Source organism: Cydia fagiglandana, chromosome 19, assembly GCF_963556715.1.
Source record: "Cydia fagiglandana chromosome 19, ilCydFagi1.1, whole genome shotgun sequence".
Taxonomy (NCBI): Eukaryota; Metazoa; Arthropoda; class Insecta; order Lepidoptera; family Tortricidae; genus Cydia; species Cydia fagiglandana.
The window spans coordinates 14,744,999-14,760,075 of record NC_085950.1 but is presented as its reverse complement, the minus strand read 5'-3'; the positions used below and the strand labels follow the sequence as shown (position 1 = coordinate 14,760,075).

General features: G+C 37.4%; 1 protein-coding gene across 2 annotated transcripts in view; it reads right to left on the bottom strand.

Moving 5' to 3' along the window:
* Nucleotides 1–15,077, bottom strand: part of LOC134674069 (inactive dipeptidyl peptidase 10) — a 214,150-nt gene that overhangs the window by 87,984 nt on the left and 111,089 nt on the right. Inside the window, exon 3 of one of the 2 annotated variants that reach the window (XM_063532121.1) lies at nt 9,188–9,401. In XM_063532121.1, coding sequence (XP_063388191.1) covers nt 9,188–9,401 — 214 coding nt within the window. The remainder of the gene's footprint in view (nt 1–9,187; nt 9,402–15,077) is intronic. The other variant, XM_063532122.1, reaches the window with a different exon arrangement.

The window sequence follows — 15,077 nt, the reverse complement described above, 5'->3', positions numbered from 1 at the left end:
CCTCCCGCTTCCGACTAAAATTATGTTGGCTCAGTCTCTTCTTCTTCCACTTCTCGATTACGCCGATATTGCGTTTCTCGATCTGAGACAGGAACTGCTTGACAAGCTTGAACGCCTGCAGAATATGTGCATAAGATTTGTATTCGGTCTAAGGAAATACGATCATGTTTCTCTATTTCGCACTCAACTTAATTGGCTTCTCATCCGCCGTCGCAGGGATCTGCACATTCTTTCTCTTCTTTTTAATGTTCTTTTTATTCCTTCTTCTCCTCTCTATCTTTTACAAAAATTCAAGTTTTTGGCAGATGGTAGTGGCCATCGCCTTCGATCGAGTACCAATCTTGCACTGGCAACACCTCATCACAAATCTCGTGCGTATGGTAAATCTTTTGCGGTACGAGCTGTTCAACTTTGGAATGAGTTGCCTCCCTCCTTAAGGCAATCGCAGTCCGTTGCGTCGCTTAAGGGGCAGTTAAAAAAGCTGTGGCTATCGGACCGGAATTAACTTGTTCGTGACTATAGATATTTTTGTTAGCCTGATTAAGTGTCCCACTGCTGGGCAAAGGCCTCCCCTCGCTTCCTCCACTCAACCCTGTCTTTTGTAGTCTCCCGCCAATCCGGAGAAAATACGTCCAAGTCGTCCCGCCATCTCCTTTTCGGTCTGCCTGCACTCCGGCTAGCACCATCTATGGTGTTCCGTGGGTCCCACTCCGTAACCATTTTGGCCCACCTTTCAGGGTGCATACGACAGACATGTCCAGCCCAGTCCCACTTAAGCTTAGCGGTCTTGACACCTACATCTACAACTCTAGTTCTGGAGCGCAGTTCCGTGTTTCTGATTCTATCAGTCCTGCGAACACCCAGTATACTGCGCTCCATCGCTCGCTGGCAAACCTTGAGTTTGGACTTCAAAGCCTCAGTCAATGACCATGTCTGAGCACCATAGGTTAGGATAGGCAGGATACACATGTGACTGTAGATATTACTATAGATATTATATATTTATTATATTTAACGTAGGTATTCTATATATTTGTTATATTGTTAATTCCAAATTTTATCTTATATTATTTATTTTCGCCCTCTTTTATAATTTGATTGACTTTCCTCTAGTCTATTGTACTCAGTGCTATATTTGTCTACCGTTCTTCTTCAATTCTCATCTACTCAAAGGTTAACTGGAAGAAATCCCTTAAAGGGATAAGTTCGCCTTTGTACTGCCTATCCTGTTCCATAAATTTGTGTTTTGTACAATAAAGAGTTTATACATACATACATATACATACATACATCATTAACCATACAAACCTTCGCAAGCTCCATACGTCTTCAGTAAATTGTTAGCGCGAATAATACACATGCTATGTGGTCAGGCCACATATGGCGGCGAGGCTGCGCGCCCTCTTTACTTTATGACGTCCGTAAATAAAATACGATAACCTATTTGGTTAGCCGACCTTATACTAAATTAGTGTGTTTACAAGGCAATACTGGAATTAAGTTCGCAATATTAAAATTAAGTAAACGTAGCGTTGTTGAATATTACCTATATTGGTTATTGTTCCAACTATATAAAACCGGGCAAGTGCGAGTCGGACTCGCGCACGAAGGGTTCCGTACCATAATGCAAAAAAAAAAGAAAAAAAAAGCGGTCACCCATCCAAGTACTGACCACTCCCGACGTTGCTTAACTTTGGTCAAAAATCACGTTTGCTGTATGGGAGCCCCATTTAAATCTTTATTTTATTCTGTTTTTAGTATTTGTTGTTATAGCGGCACAGAAATACATCATCTGTGAAAATTTCAACTGTCTAGCTATCACGATTCGTGAGATACAGCCTGGTGACAGACGGACGGACGGACGGACGGACGGACGGCGAAGTCTTAGTAATAGGGTCCCGTTTTACCCTTTGGGTACGGAACCCTAAAAAGTAAGTAGTAAATAAACTACGTGGTAGAGATATATAGTTAGTGATTGCGGGGTGATTGGAATGAGGTACGAACGGGGGAAAACAAATAAGTGACGCGACATATCCACTTTATATTTTTAGCGTGACATGTTGACAGACGTAAACCACTTTCAATTAGTGAAGAAAATCCACGGGGAAATCCTGTGAAAGGGTGGAAAAGTGTAAGAGAAAAGTTTTCGCTTAGCACTATTGTGAGAATACGATCGGATGTGGACGGATGGCTTTAGTTTTTGCTTTTAAGGGATTACTACTTCAACGTATCGAAACCCGAACATTGTATATCTTTTTACTGACAACCTTTGTAAGAGGAAACTTGATCATTCATAGAAATTAGTAGCACATAGCTGTTATTTATTTTGCTTTACTGAATTTCTGTCGTTACATTTTGCCACTTTTAAGTTATCAGACGTTAGAGAAAGTTAGTTCTTGAGTAATGCTGCCTTGCATGTTTTCGCTATATAGATACCATCGCCCACACTGTTAATCTGTACACTGTACATCGGTGGACCTTATTACAAAAGGCATAAGGTCCACCGATGTACACTTAGGAGTGTTGCTATTTGTACAAAATAATATAAAAAAGATGTAAATTAAGTCACCTATTCAAGCTTTAGTGATCTCGTATCACAATTGGCACAAACCGAACGACTGAAAACTAAATCCTCTAAGAGAAAAAGAAAAACTAGCATATTTTATTCATTCACTACCCGACCAGCGGCTTTCAAGATGTAAATGAGTTAAGTAAATCTGAGCGCGCACTACAGAATTCATCTCGGTTCACTTGATCCCTCTCTCTGATCCGGGATTTTTCCGCTTCCTATGCTGTTGGTAATTAAAATCTTAAAGTTAATTAAACCTGCATATGATTTTAGTTCTTGATAGCAAAATACCTCTCCAAAATACAAAAGCAAATTCCAATTTTTAAGACGCCGTAGAAATGTCACAATTAAACTCGCTACGAAAATTAATATTTTTGGAATAACTTCATTTAAAATTTCATATGAAAACAATTTCGATAGCATTCCGTGTAAATAAACAGCTAAAATTAAAATAAATTCCACAAAAATATATTTCATCGCTATTCAAAAGATTAGTTGCCAAAGTGGTCCCCAGGCTCCCATTCCCATGAGGTTTGGCAAAAAGCCGTAACAGCGCTAGGAAAATGATTGTGATGATTCAAATGTATAAGGATATGTCACGATAAAACATGATATCAAAATAAAAAAATTAAAGTTTTATACAGAAACATAATACATAAATAAGGGTGTCATTCTGAATCCCTAATAACGTTTGTCCTAAAGTCACTTGCTCTAACTGGTTTGTCCTAATGGACACATGCCCTAACGATCAATTGTCATAACGATTATTTTCCATAATGTAATGGTTAGCCTAAGAATCATTTGACCTAAGCATTTATACCATAACTATCAAGATCCCTAAAGTTTTTTACCATATTTTCGAAATCCCTAACAATGTTTGGCATAAAATAACATGCTCTAACTGTTTTGACCTAATGGCTATTGCCCTAATGATCTATTATCATAACAGTTACTTTTCCTATTGATGAATTATCATAACAATTACTTTCCATAATGAATGGTAATGAACTGTTGCCACAAAAGTGGGTTAGGTTAGGTTAGTACTGTGACCCTCGAAAAAACGAACTGCTGCCACAAAAGTGGGTTAGGTTAGGTTAGAACTGTGACCCTCAAAAAAACGAACTGCTGCCACAAAAGTGGGTTAGGTTAGGTTAGAACTGTGACCCTCAAAAAAACGAACTGCTGCCATAAAAGTGGGTTAGGTTAGGTTAGAACTGTGACCCTCGAAAAAACGAACTGCTGTCACAAAAGTGGGTTAGGTTAGGTTAGAACTGCGATCCTCGCAAAAATGAAGTGCTGCCATTGGTTAGGTTAGGAGGGAAATTTAAATTAGGACATACGAGTATTAGGTCAAGAAACGATAGGCTAAGTAAAATTAGGTAACATGATAGTTAGGATATACAATATTTAGGCCTAACAATAATTAGGCAAAAAAAGAATTATGCTACATAACATTAGGATAAATACCCAATATGGAAAGTGCCATTAGGGAAAAACATATTAGGACAAAAAAAAATCGGCCAGTCGATAATAGGGAAACCAAAATTAGGGTATACGAGTGTTAGGACAACTGATCATTATGACAAACAATATTAGGGAATGCAAAGATAGGAGAAAAGACTTTAGGGATTCAGATATAGATCCCATAAATAATACTATCGTCCTCACTGTTAATTGTACATCGGTGGACCTTATTGCCTTTTGTAATAATAAGGTTCACGGATGTACAGTTAATAGTGTAGCTGTTTGTACCTATTTTATTTATTGAAAGACAAACTGCCGTATTCGAACTTCAAGATATTCACAAGAGACGACACGTACTAGATCCATTCTAGATACGTTATAGTTTAGATATCAACTAGTTCTCTTTTGCAGTGCAATTCGGGCAACCAATGTCACTTTTACGTTAGATAGAGTAAGATATCTATTAGACGTGAATTGGATCTCTAAGTCATATCCTGTGGAAATCGTTCAAGAGTATCTCCAGAATCGCGCAAATGTCAAATTTGACATGTTAGATCTTAAACACAGAGATAACGTTATCGTATCTTGGTAATGTCTAAAAGATATCTCATAGATGTATATTTCAAAATCCGAATCGGGCCCCTAACTTGCGGTATATGCGCCGGTCCCAAGGGACTGCAGCTGGCGCGACTGCTGCTAACTTATGTACGTATATTCCATTGGTCATCATAGACTCTACGAAGTCGAATTCTACGAAAAACCATCCCCACACGACCCACAGAACTATAACAACTATGGGCAATCTAAGAACACACTCGTGCTGGGATGACGGTGCCAAAGGATTCCAAGTTCAAGTTCTATTGTCAAGGCATTAGAGAGCGCGTTCAGATATTGTGAACACCTTGGCCGCTCCGATATATTTAATGGCGACTGTACTGCGGCCAAGATAATAAAATAATAAACTAAACGCAGGATTAGCCTTGCAGCGCAATTAAAATTTTCGTTTAATTTCAGCTGTGCTTTGAATTAAGCTCCTTTGTCTATGTAGTTAGTTAACAATTAATTTAAATAAGATGTTTATAATTAATTTGTAAGTATGTCGATAAAGTAGTTTGTGACTGCTGCATAATGAAAGGCATTAAAATACGATTGTGGGTTAATGAAACAAAAACGAAGTGTTCAAATAACCATACATCCAATCGATCTCTAACTTGCCGAAACTACTTAATACGACATGCGTAGGTAGGTACAGTCTAAGAATTTAAATTCCGTACCATTTCGTACCTTGTTAAATATGACAAACAATACGAAATTCGCTAAGGACCTCATACGTATTGTCACTGTGACAAGGTACGAAATGGTACTGAAATAGTTGACCGCACATTACATAGCCCGAAATATTCCCAACTCAGTTCGCCCTCTGGCATAACAGACAAACAACGATGGCGGACAATGGCCGCGCTAATTCATTGTTTGGCTCACGACACGCCGCTATATCCGAATGTTTACCGGAGGAAAAGCCACGATGTGTTTTCGTTTGGGATAGACTCTAAATGAGTTCAGCTATTATGTGAAGGCCGGTTGATTCTATGGACAGTTCACGTTGATCAGTGTTGTGAAATGGTTATTATTTTTTTACAAGCTTTTATTTAGTTTCACCTGACCGTTGTCTGTCTGTCTTTGTGTAATCAAATCATTCAAATCTTGCAAGTTAAATTTGATCTACTTCCCGGTTTCCGATTGAGCTAAAATTTTGCATGCATGTATAAATCGGATGACAATGCAATATTATGGTACCATCGAGCTGATCTGATGATGGAGACAGAAGTGGCCACAGGAACTCTGTGATGAATCAACGCAACCTAATTGTGTTAGGGGTTTTTAGAATTGTCTCGATGAGTATTACTTGTTTGTCGTAAGAAAAGTACAGTCAGCGATAAAAGCTTGTACCAAAAATGAAATTTTTGCCAAAAACTTATTTACTAGAAGAATTTTGACTTATTTTTAAGAACACCTAAAAAAGTTAAGCTGGTTTTTATTTGACAGTAGATGACCCATTTATCAAATGGAACATTTTTTGATTTCAGTGAAAAGATTGACTAATTTTAACAACACTTCTTATTAGTATATCTTTATCATCAAACAGGAAACAACATGTACCGATCGACAGGTGGTTTTTGTTGCGCATGTCGCATTGCGGTGTTTTGGGCTGAAAATATACGTGACTAAAATTTATTTTATTTTCTGTAGGAAACCAGCTAAGCAACCAGAAGGTAATGAAACAATGCAGAATAAACTTACTCCAAGGTGTCTGGCTGAATTTATAGAAATAATTGAGTGAACATAATAACATTTAGCGTAATTAATGCACTCCAACCTGCGGCTGTCGTGCATCTAAAGACCTTGTTTGATTTCACTTAACCCTTTCGTTGCACAATGTACTATACAACGGAGTACAACGGAGTAAGTAGTCCACACGTATGGAGGTCCAAGGGAGAGGCCTATGTTCAGCAGTGGACGTCTTATGGCTGAGATGATGATGATGAAGTAGTCCACAATCTATACATTTGTCATTCATGTATTTTCCCTTCTAAAATAAAGACTGAAATGAAATCATCAAGGATGTCATAAACTATATTCTACACAGGAATGGGGTGCTAATAGCCCGTAAAAACGCCGTAAAAATGAGATAAGTGATGTATCCGAGACGCCGTAGCAACGAGAGAGTAAAATAAAAGCCTTTTTTACAACACCCATATTCGTAACGATCTCAATGGGACGACTAAATTGGAAAATGCGGCAATTCTGAATGATAATTTGATAATACAGTTCATAAGATAACTTATTAATACGCTATAATTTAGATAAATTTCATCATTTTCGTTAGCTAAGTAACTTATCACAACACTCGAAGCAATTGTTATCATAAAATCGAAGTCAGTTCTCGTAGACTTTTTATAGCCCCGCGCGACATACCTTAGGTACCGACTTGCAATACCTACACTACACCTTGACATACCTACCTCAGGTACTGAAACGTAGCGACTTTTGCTCCATAGTCTAGGTTTTGCTGTGCGCGGCTCTTACACTAAAAGTCACTTAACACGCTCAAGTTGTGTCTAGTCTGACGAGTACTAGGCCACTAGGAGGGACTTTCGGTAAAGAAATCCGGAGAAATATTTCCTAGACTATTAAATTGCGAATCAAATTTGAACCTTGAGCTGTTAAAGTCATGGTTGATATTCAAATGCACATTTATATGGTGCAAGTGTGAAAAAGTCGCTTCGAATTATTTCAGTCTCAAAGAAACGAGAACTGTAAAAGTTCCTTTGAAGTTCGCAGACGCGGTGCTAAAGTTTTGTGAGATAGAAACATTACAATTGTTTATTGCCGTCTGATTACGTGAGCGACGTCAGTTTAGAAGCAATTATTGTCTTTATGAGTCGTTTGGCTGCCTATTTCATTAGAACATACCGCTGTTCTCGACGTCATTACTAGTACAAAGCAACTCTTACGGCGCGATTCGGGAAATAAATTAGAGATTAACTAGAAACGATATAGTAAAGATATGTGACGTGCCACGGATAAAGGTACCTTATGGCGGTTGGCGCTTACGCTATCATTAACGCCGCTCCAATATTATTGCGGCGCTATGCGACGTAAGCGCCGGCCGCCATAAGGTGCCTTTTTCTATGTAACGTCACATATCTTCACTATTTCATATCTAGTGAATACCTATCTAATTCATTTCCCGAATCGCGGCGCCAGCCGCCATAAGGTACCTTTTGCAGTGGAACGTCACATATCTTTACTATTTCATATCTAGTGAGTCTCTAATTCATTTCCCGAATCGAGCCGTTATTCGACTTTGAAAACGTCATATCATATTTGAGGATAAACTAATTCTACTAGTAGCATAGTTTGTTAGAAGACAGGTCTACTTATTTACATGCTTACATAGTTCTGTTTGCATACTGCTGATACACGCAACCATGGCAGGAAAAAGTAAAAAAAAAACATTTATTGAGATGAAATAAACCCTATTTTACAAATGTTTTTCTTCTGCCAAACTGCAAGCAAATTGCAGTTGATTCACTTACTGACATAACTAAGTTACAAATACTTTCTCTGCTTATGCTCGTCTTGCTCAGTGATATCACGAAGCTGAGACGTACTTTTATAGCAAGTCCAATTCGAATACTGTGTGAAGTCGCGTCGAAGGTTTTCTTATTTTAAGAAGACGAAATATTTAAGGAATATACGTCAAATACGTGTATGATATTGTTTGGATTGACTGAACGAAGTAAGTTTTAGATATAGTAGGGTGCACTTTTTATGTCTATAAGTTTCGTGGTTGTTAACTGATATCTTTAATAATCTTCTGATGTGTCTTTATATATGTGAATAAAATTATATTCTAAGATCAAACATGAGAATAATAATTGTGGCCTTGAGTTTTACGAGTTAGAGAGATAAAAATGTATGTAGGTATGTGTTGTGAGCTCTCTGTCTCTGATCGAGGCGAACTACTAATATTATATGACAATAATATCAATGCAACATGATGTTGTAAAAGGGATGGATTTAGTTTAATATAAAATCAAAAGTATTATTTTACACCCTGAATTCATGTTGAGGTCTTCATTCCGTATTCGAATCACGTTTGTGTCATGTTTTCACGCTCATCAAAATAAAATGAGAATTCGGAAAATTCATTCATTGATATTCGTTAAACGTAGAACATGTCATGTAATGTTGAAATGAGTTTGCATTACTCAAATCAAGTTAAGCTTCTTCAGACTGGGGTTTGATTTAGGATTTGTATTTATTGTGTTACGTAGAAAATATAATCGATATTTCTTTTATCTTGATTGATGTATACTGTTTATAATCGCTGTAATAGAACAATTATCATTTATCACAAAATACAGAGTTCCACTAGACTTATATTGACCGGGATGTGAACCGTTATTACCTTTAACCGAACCGTGATTATTTTTGAAGGTAATTACGGTTCATATCCCGATCGATATAAGTCTAGTGAAAACCGTGAATCATTAAATACTGTTATAAATACAGAGTTTTAGTTTCAATCTCGAAGAATGGAAACACATTTTTAATTACTCTTACAAACTGTCGTAATAATAGACTCACCAGAAATCCACGTCCCGTTCCATCTAACAGGCACCAGTTCGTCGCTGAGCAGGTCCTGTATGCGAAGCCGGCGGCCCTTGACCCTGGGCCCCTCGTCGGGCGGTGTGAGCAGCACCACGGACGTGACGATCAGCGCCAGGACGGCCACGATCACCAGCAGCGCGATGAGGATGCCGCGCCAGTTGCGCTGCGTGGCGTTGCCCACCACCAGCTTCTGGAACGATGGGGGAACGATCAGAACTAAGGATCAGTACCGTCGTTACCAGAAGGGCACACGTGGCCCGTGCCTGGGCACGGTGGCCCTGGGGCCACCATCCTCGGGGGGCCACAAAGGACAGACAGTAATAGTATACTTGTTAACCCATAATGAAGATCACAGTAGAAAAATGATAGTTTAATTCGCTTTATTTACTTTCTAAAAGGGCCCATTTCTTATGTGCCCAAGGGCCCCAGCATAGATAAGTCGGCCCTGCTAAAGATTCTTAGTTTGTTACAGCAAGGCTGCAATAAAGATGCAGCTAAAATAGGATCAAAAACCACTACTTTATAAGAGACTGCCAATTCTTTCCGAGGTGTCATCATGTGGGTCTTGTAGGTAACGTCAAATCAATGCAGTCAGATGAGTATGAAAAGCACCGTAAGAGGAACGCTTATTTGGGATTGTCATACTGTTACTTAATCTGGGCAAACCAAACTACTATGCTCCTCTTTCTCCATTTGACCTTAAAATGTAAATGTACGCGGTTAAGTACCGGTTTATTTGAATAATTTGCGAATATCTGGAAGACTCTGTCGAATCTTTTATCTATTACGGAAAGAGATGCAGCACAAATATCCAGGCAATTACGGAGATGGGTTTCGACGCTAATAACACACATTTGTGGGTTTTGTTTAATCTGCTGAAGCGATAATTCATTCCACACAGGTTCAATTTGAACACGCAAAATTTCTGCTCATTCATGAATCCTATCTGCTGTCCAACTTTGAGCTCTAATCCATTTATTTGCAGTCCTATTATATTCATTTTTAAACGCCCCAAACGTTTGTTTAACCAAGTGAATATCAATCACGCCGTTATTGATCAGAGCAGCGCCTGAAAGGGTGGCGTTCTATACAAAAATCCCATTGTCCGAAATATGATAAATTGAGTGTTTATCGACTTTGTGGAAAATAACGCTCAAAGCGGGTTTATCTGCATATCTTAAATTGAAAGATAAGTTGAAGTTAAGTGAGATTCATTTCTTGGAAAACTTTTTGTGATAACTTTACAGTTTCGTGGCAGTAGATAACAACATTGGAAATGCGAATAACGCGTAATCATCAGGCACTAGGATGCTTTTAATCTTATATACGTTAATAATAGCTTTGATTGTTAAATATTTGACCATTTTAGGGATTCTGGTCTTGAAAAATCATTGATACGAAAAAACAGGCTGCTCAAAACAAACTTTTTTTATTCAATATTTGGCCTTGCGACGTACTCTCCAAGACAATAATCACAGCTAAAAGTGCAGCATAAAACATGCAAACATGCATATTTGCTTACAGCATAAATACACTGTTGGCGCAGAGTTATATTTCGTGTATAAATATAAAATGCCATCGCAGGTTCCGCCCTGAGAGCTCGCCGATTTTATTGGTAAGCAATAAATCCGATTTGCGGCGTGAGACGTGACCCGACCCGGGGGCCTAGCCAAGATGAAGATCGTTTGCAGAAAGCGACAGCGAAACTATTGTCTCTCTATCAATCTTCCATAATGTGATAGAGAAAGATAGCGCTTAGTTGCGTCTCTCTGCGAACGATTGTCGTCTTGGCTAGCCCCCCAGTACTTGCACGTAGATTTAACGGTTAATGTCTTCATTAAACGTGGGTCGAGGCGCCCCGGAAAACGGCTAGGAGGTCGTTGAAGGCGTTTCTTCCAGGCCCTCTATTCCGGGCCGGGCGTGGGTCTAAACACATTTAGTGTCATTTGACACATTGCCAAAATGGAAAAGAGCGCTTACAGTATCAAGTTTTCTTCTATGCCTTGTTTACGTTTCGTTATGCTTATGATTTAGAGGAAATGAACAGAGATTTTTGCCCGAAATAACATATTATTTTAAATAACTTTATAGGACACACAAAAAAGTAACCTATTTTGGCTAACTTTTTTTTACTAGTTTTACAACCTTTTTTAGGTATATTAATAGCCAGCTTACAGACAGCATTCGTAGTGAAATACTCAGTTAACATCATGATTTATTATTTACATGAACTAATTAGATAAATAAATCCGTCAATAAAGAAACTTTACCTTTGTTACGGCTCACAAACTAAGCTCCTGAGAGGTTACGAGATTTCTCATTTGTCCTTGAAAGCATTAGAACGTAACACTTACTGAATATTTAAGCAAATTTCCACTGAAACACTGGGACTAATTACCTCCCGCTCCATCCCCCTAGCTCATTTCCTTCGTCACTCCAAACATAATAATAACAATGAGTATCAAAAATACTCATTAATCCTCCTGTATAACGCGGAAGTCGTTTCCGCGCCAAAATTGCCAAAATGGCTGCCATTAGGCATTGGGTTTTCGACGACAAAGTTGTTTTGATTTGTTGTAAAGGGTTCACGTTATCATGATTCAATTGAATTAAATTATACAACTGGAAACAGATTTGTAAATGACTGCGATTTCGTTACAAAGAAGCAGAATGCGGCCGTTGACAGTTCACGGCAATTCTATGATAGGTACTTTGATATAATCTTTTATCTACACACATATCATAAACTGTCTATGATGCCTTCAAAATTCGTAAATAATGGCCCACATTACGATAAACTGTTTTGTTACAGCAAATTTCTTATCTGTGAAAATGTGGTAATACTTAGTTTCATTACTATATCAAAATCGATTTGGTAATGCATTTCAAATTTCGAACATCTCTGAAAAAAAAAGCAATTTGATTTGACCCCTATTCTAATATCAGTTGAGATGACGTTTTATTCGAAATCAAATGACAATTGCATACAATATTGACAAACTCGCATGTAAGTTGGTATCGGACGATATGGTAATCGACCCCGACTCTAGTTTGTCTCTGAATTAAAAAAAAACTACGGATGCGTGACGTGCGTGAAAAAAGTTTTCATTTGCCGCCATTTGACGTACAGTTTATCTTTTAGATAGTTGATAAGTAAAATATTAATTTGTTTTGTTGTTTTTAAAGGAACTATAACAAAAGTTTCGTGTAAAATGTGCGATAAAGATATTTCGGAAACGCCATCTCATATCCGCGAGTTCCGCCAGAGAGCAAAGTCGGCTGTAATATGAAGTTAGTGAATATATCATAGAAAGTTTATAATATGTGTGTAGATAAAGCAGTGTATGTAACTATACATAATTAGGCATTAAACACTCGTGTGATACTATTATGAAACTCATTTCATTCGTTTCATAAACCCACACTCGTATTTTAATGCCTTTCATTATGTAGCAGTCACATAAACTACTATTAAATTCATTGTGGTATTTATTTTACGTGTGTTAATTATAATACCTTCCGTGAAAGCTTTACAAGCAGATGGTATATTTCTATTACCTATTTTATAAAACATCTTTTCTGAACCTTTCACCGTCCCATAATTTCCTTTAGATTATCATAAATTTTATACTTTGCAAAAACGTGAAACTCATTTGTCAGATTTTCACCAACAACGTCAGCGATAATCCGTAATCATTTCTGACGTCATTATCCTGCCGCCGGAAGTCGATACTTTAATGAGTAACTTAAGGAAATGCGGCGTCAGGCTTATCGGTAGCTCGCATAATCCACTTTATAAGTACACTACTACCTAATTTTGGCTTAAATACAACGGACATATTTTTTTTTATCTAGCATTGGACCATGTCATCCAATTTTAATTTTTAACGAAACGAACGATGGTATTAAGCTTAGAATAAATTTAAAGGTGGAAAAATTACTGTCTTCGGTGAGACTTGAACTCACGGCATCTAGATCGATACTCAAGTGCTCAGTGCTCACCCAAGACAGTAATTTTTCTACTGTTAAATTTATTCTTAGTTCATGTCATTCAAGTTTTATTTATTTACGATTGTCGATATCTTCAATTCTACTTGTAGGTTCCAACGATGGGTTGTTTTATATAATCGTAATAAGTAGGGACAGGTACCTCGCGTGTTTCCGATGTCACGAAAGATTTATGGAAATAAAAAAGGTCCACAAGGAAAACTCGGAGGGAAAACTAATTTTTGCAAATTTATATAAATCAACTGAATTCAATTTCTGAACCCGGAAGGCGAAAACGGTCGCTCAATTAAAATGCCGCACGTTAATACGCAGGCTTTGACTTACAAAAAACTTAAGGGCCCCTTCATAACACAAATGAGACATAGCCAGCAGAATTTAAAATTAAGTAGGTACGGTGAAAACCTAGTGAAAACAGTTGTAAATAACTATGTGTGTTTCATATTCGCCTGTTGTTTGTTTATTTTTATATCGTCATGATTTTTGAGTAGATACTTAGTTAATTTTGATTGTCACCCAGTTGATACTAAAGAAAAATAATAAGTAAATAATCAAAGAATTTACCTACTAACGAATTATGTAAGTATGTGCTAGGAATAACGCATAAGAACTTTATTATTTGGGCGTGAATGAAGACGATTTGTATCCTATAATAATAAAATTACGTAATATTCATTCGTTTCTTCTTGAAGGTTAAAGGATAAAATTAAAAAATAACTCTTAACCCGACATAAAATAACGTATGTAATTTTTTTTGAAGTGATAACTTCTTTAGCGGCGCTGTGCACTTTTTTAAGGTGGGGAAAAAATGTTAAACTCGAGACAGCGTAAGGCGTAAGCCGTAAAGCGTTATGCGTAACCCGCTCTTTATACCGCGCGGCGAAAATGTATGCCTGAGCGTGCTATTATTATTGTTTTTTTATTAAAATGCCATCTAGTGAGTTTCCCTCAAACTGGTATTAATGTAAGTGTAGTACTCACAGTGTTGATACATAGTACTGCAGACATTTTGCACTAGATGGCGCTGTTATTAAAATTTTACAATGTCATTGAGTTTTCACTTCTGCCGGCACTCCCGGAGTGCAACCCGTTGTTTTTTTTATTCGATGCTAATTTTATTACAAATGTAGTAGTTGCCATGTCTGCTAGATATTTTGACTCGTATAATAAACATGATGTAAATATATCATTCTTAGTTTAATTAGTAACAAAAGTTAACTAACCCGTAATAACGTACTTATATCTATAAACCTGCTGTAAACTTGTCTACTTTAAACCCAGGAACCTCGAAAAAAATGTCGCCGAGAATTAAATTCGCCTCGTCACGTCCCCGTAATATCGTCGCATGATCAATTGCCCGCTGCTTTGGCTTTCATAATAGTTTGTATGTGAATAATGTACGAGCTGCTTGGGCGGAGGATCGATTTTGTGGTTAATAAGTAGGACAAGTAGGTATGTTTTGTTACAAACAAAATAAAATACAACTCGTATTGTAAATTTTTAGATAAATATACAGGAGGTCGATTAAATACACATACATGTCATACATAACTTTTAACGTGCAGTTCTTCTGGTACCTATATAAGTATCGGCAGGAGAGACTGTACGTCGATGGACCTTATTACAAAGGGCATAAGGTTCACCGATGGACAGTTAACAGTTTGGGCGATGGTAGGTACACACACACACACACACACACATCTACTAATTCCAAAAAAGGTTGTAAGTGAACTGCTAAATATTAAAGCAAAATTAAAGCTGATAACTTAAGGATATTTTAGTTATTCATTTGCGTGGGTTATCAACACTGTGCCTATATTTATAACTTTATACTTGACATTTTAATTAAATTTTCATAGCG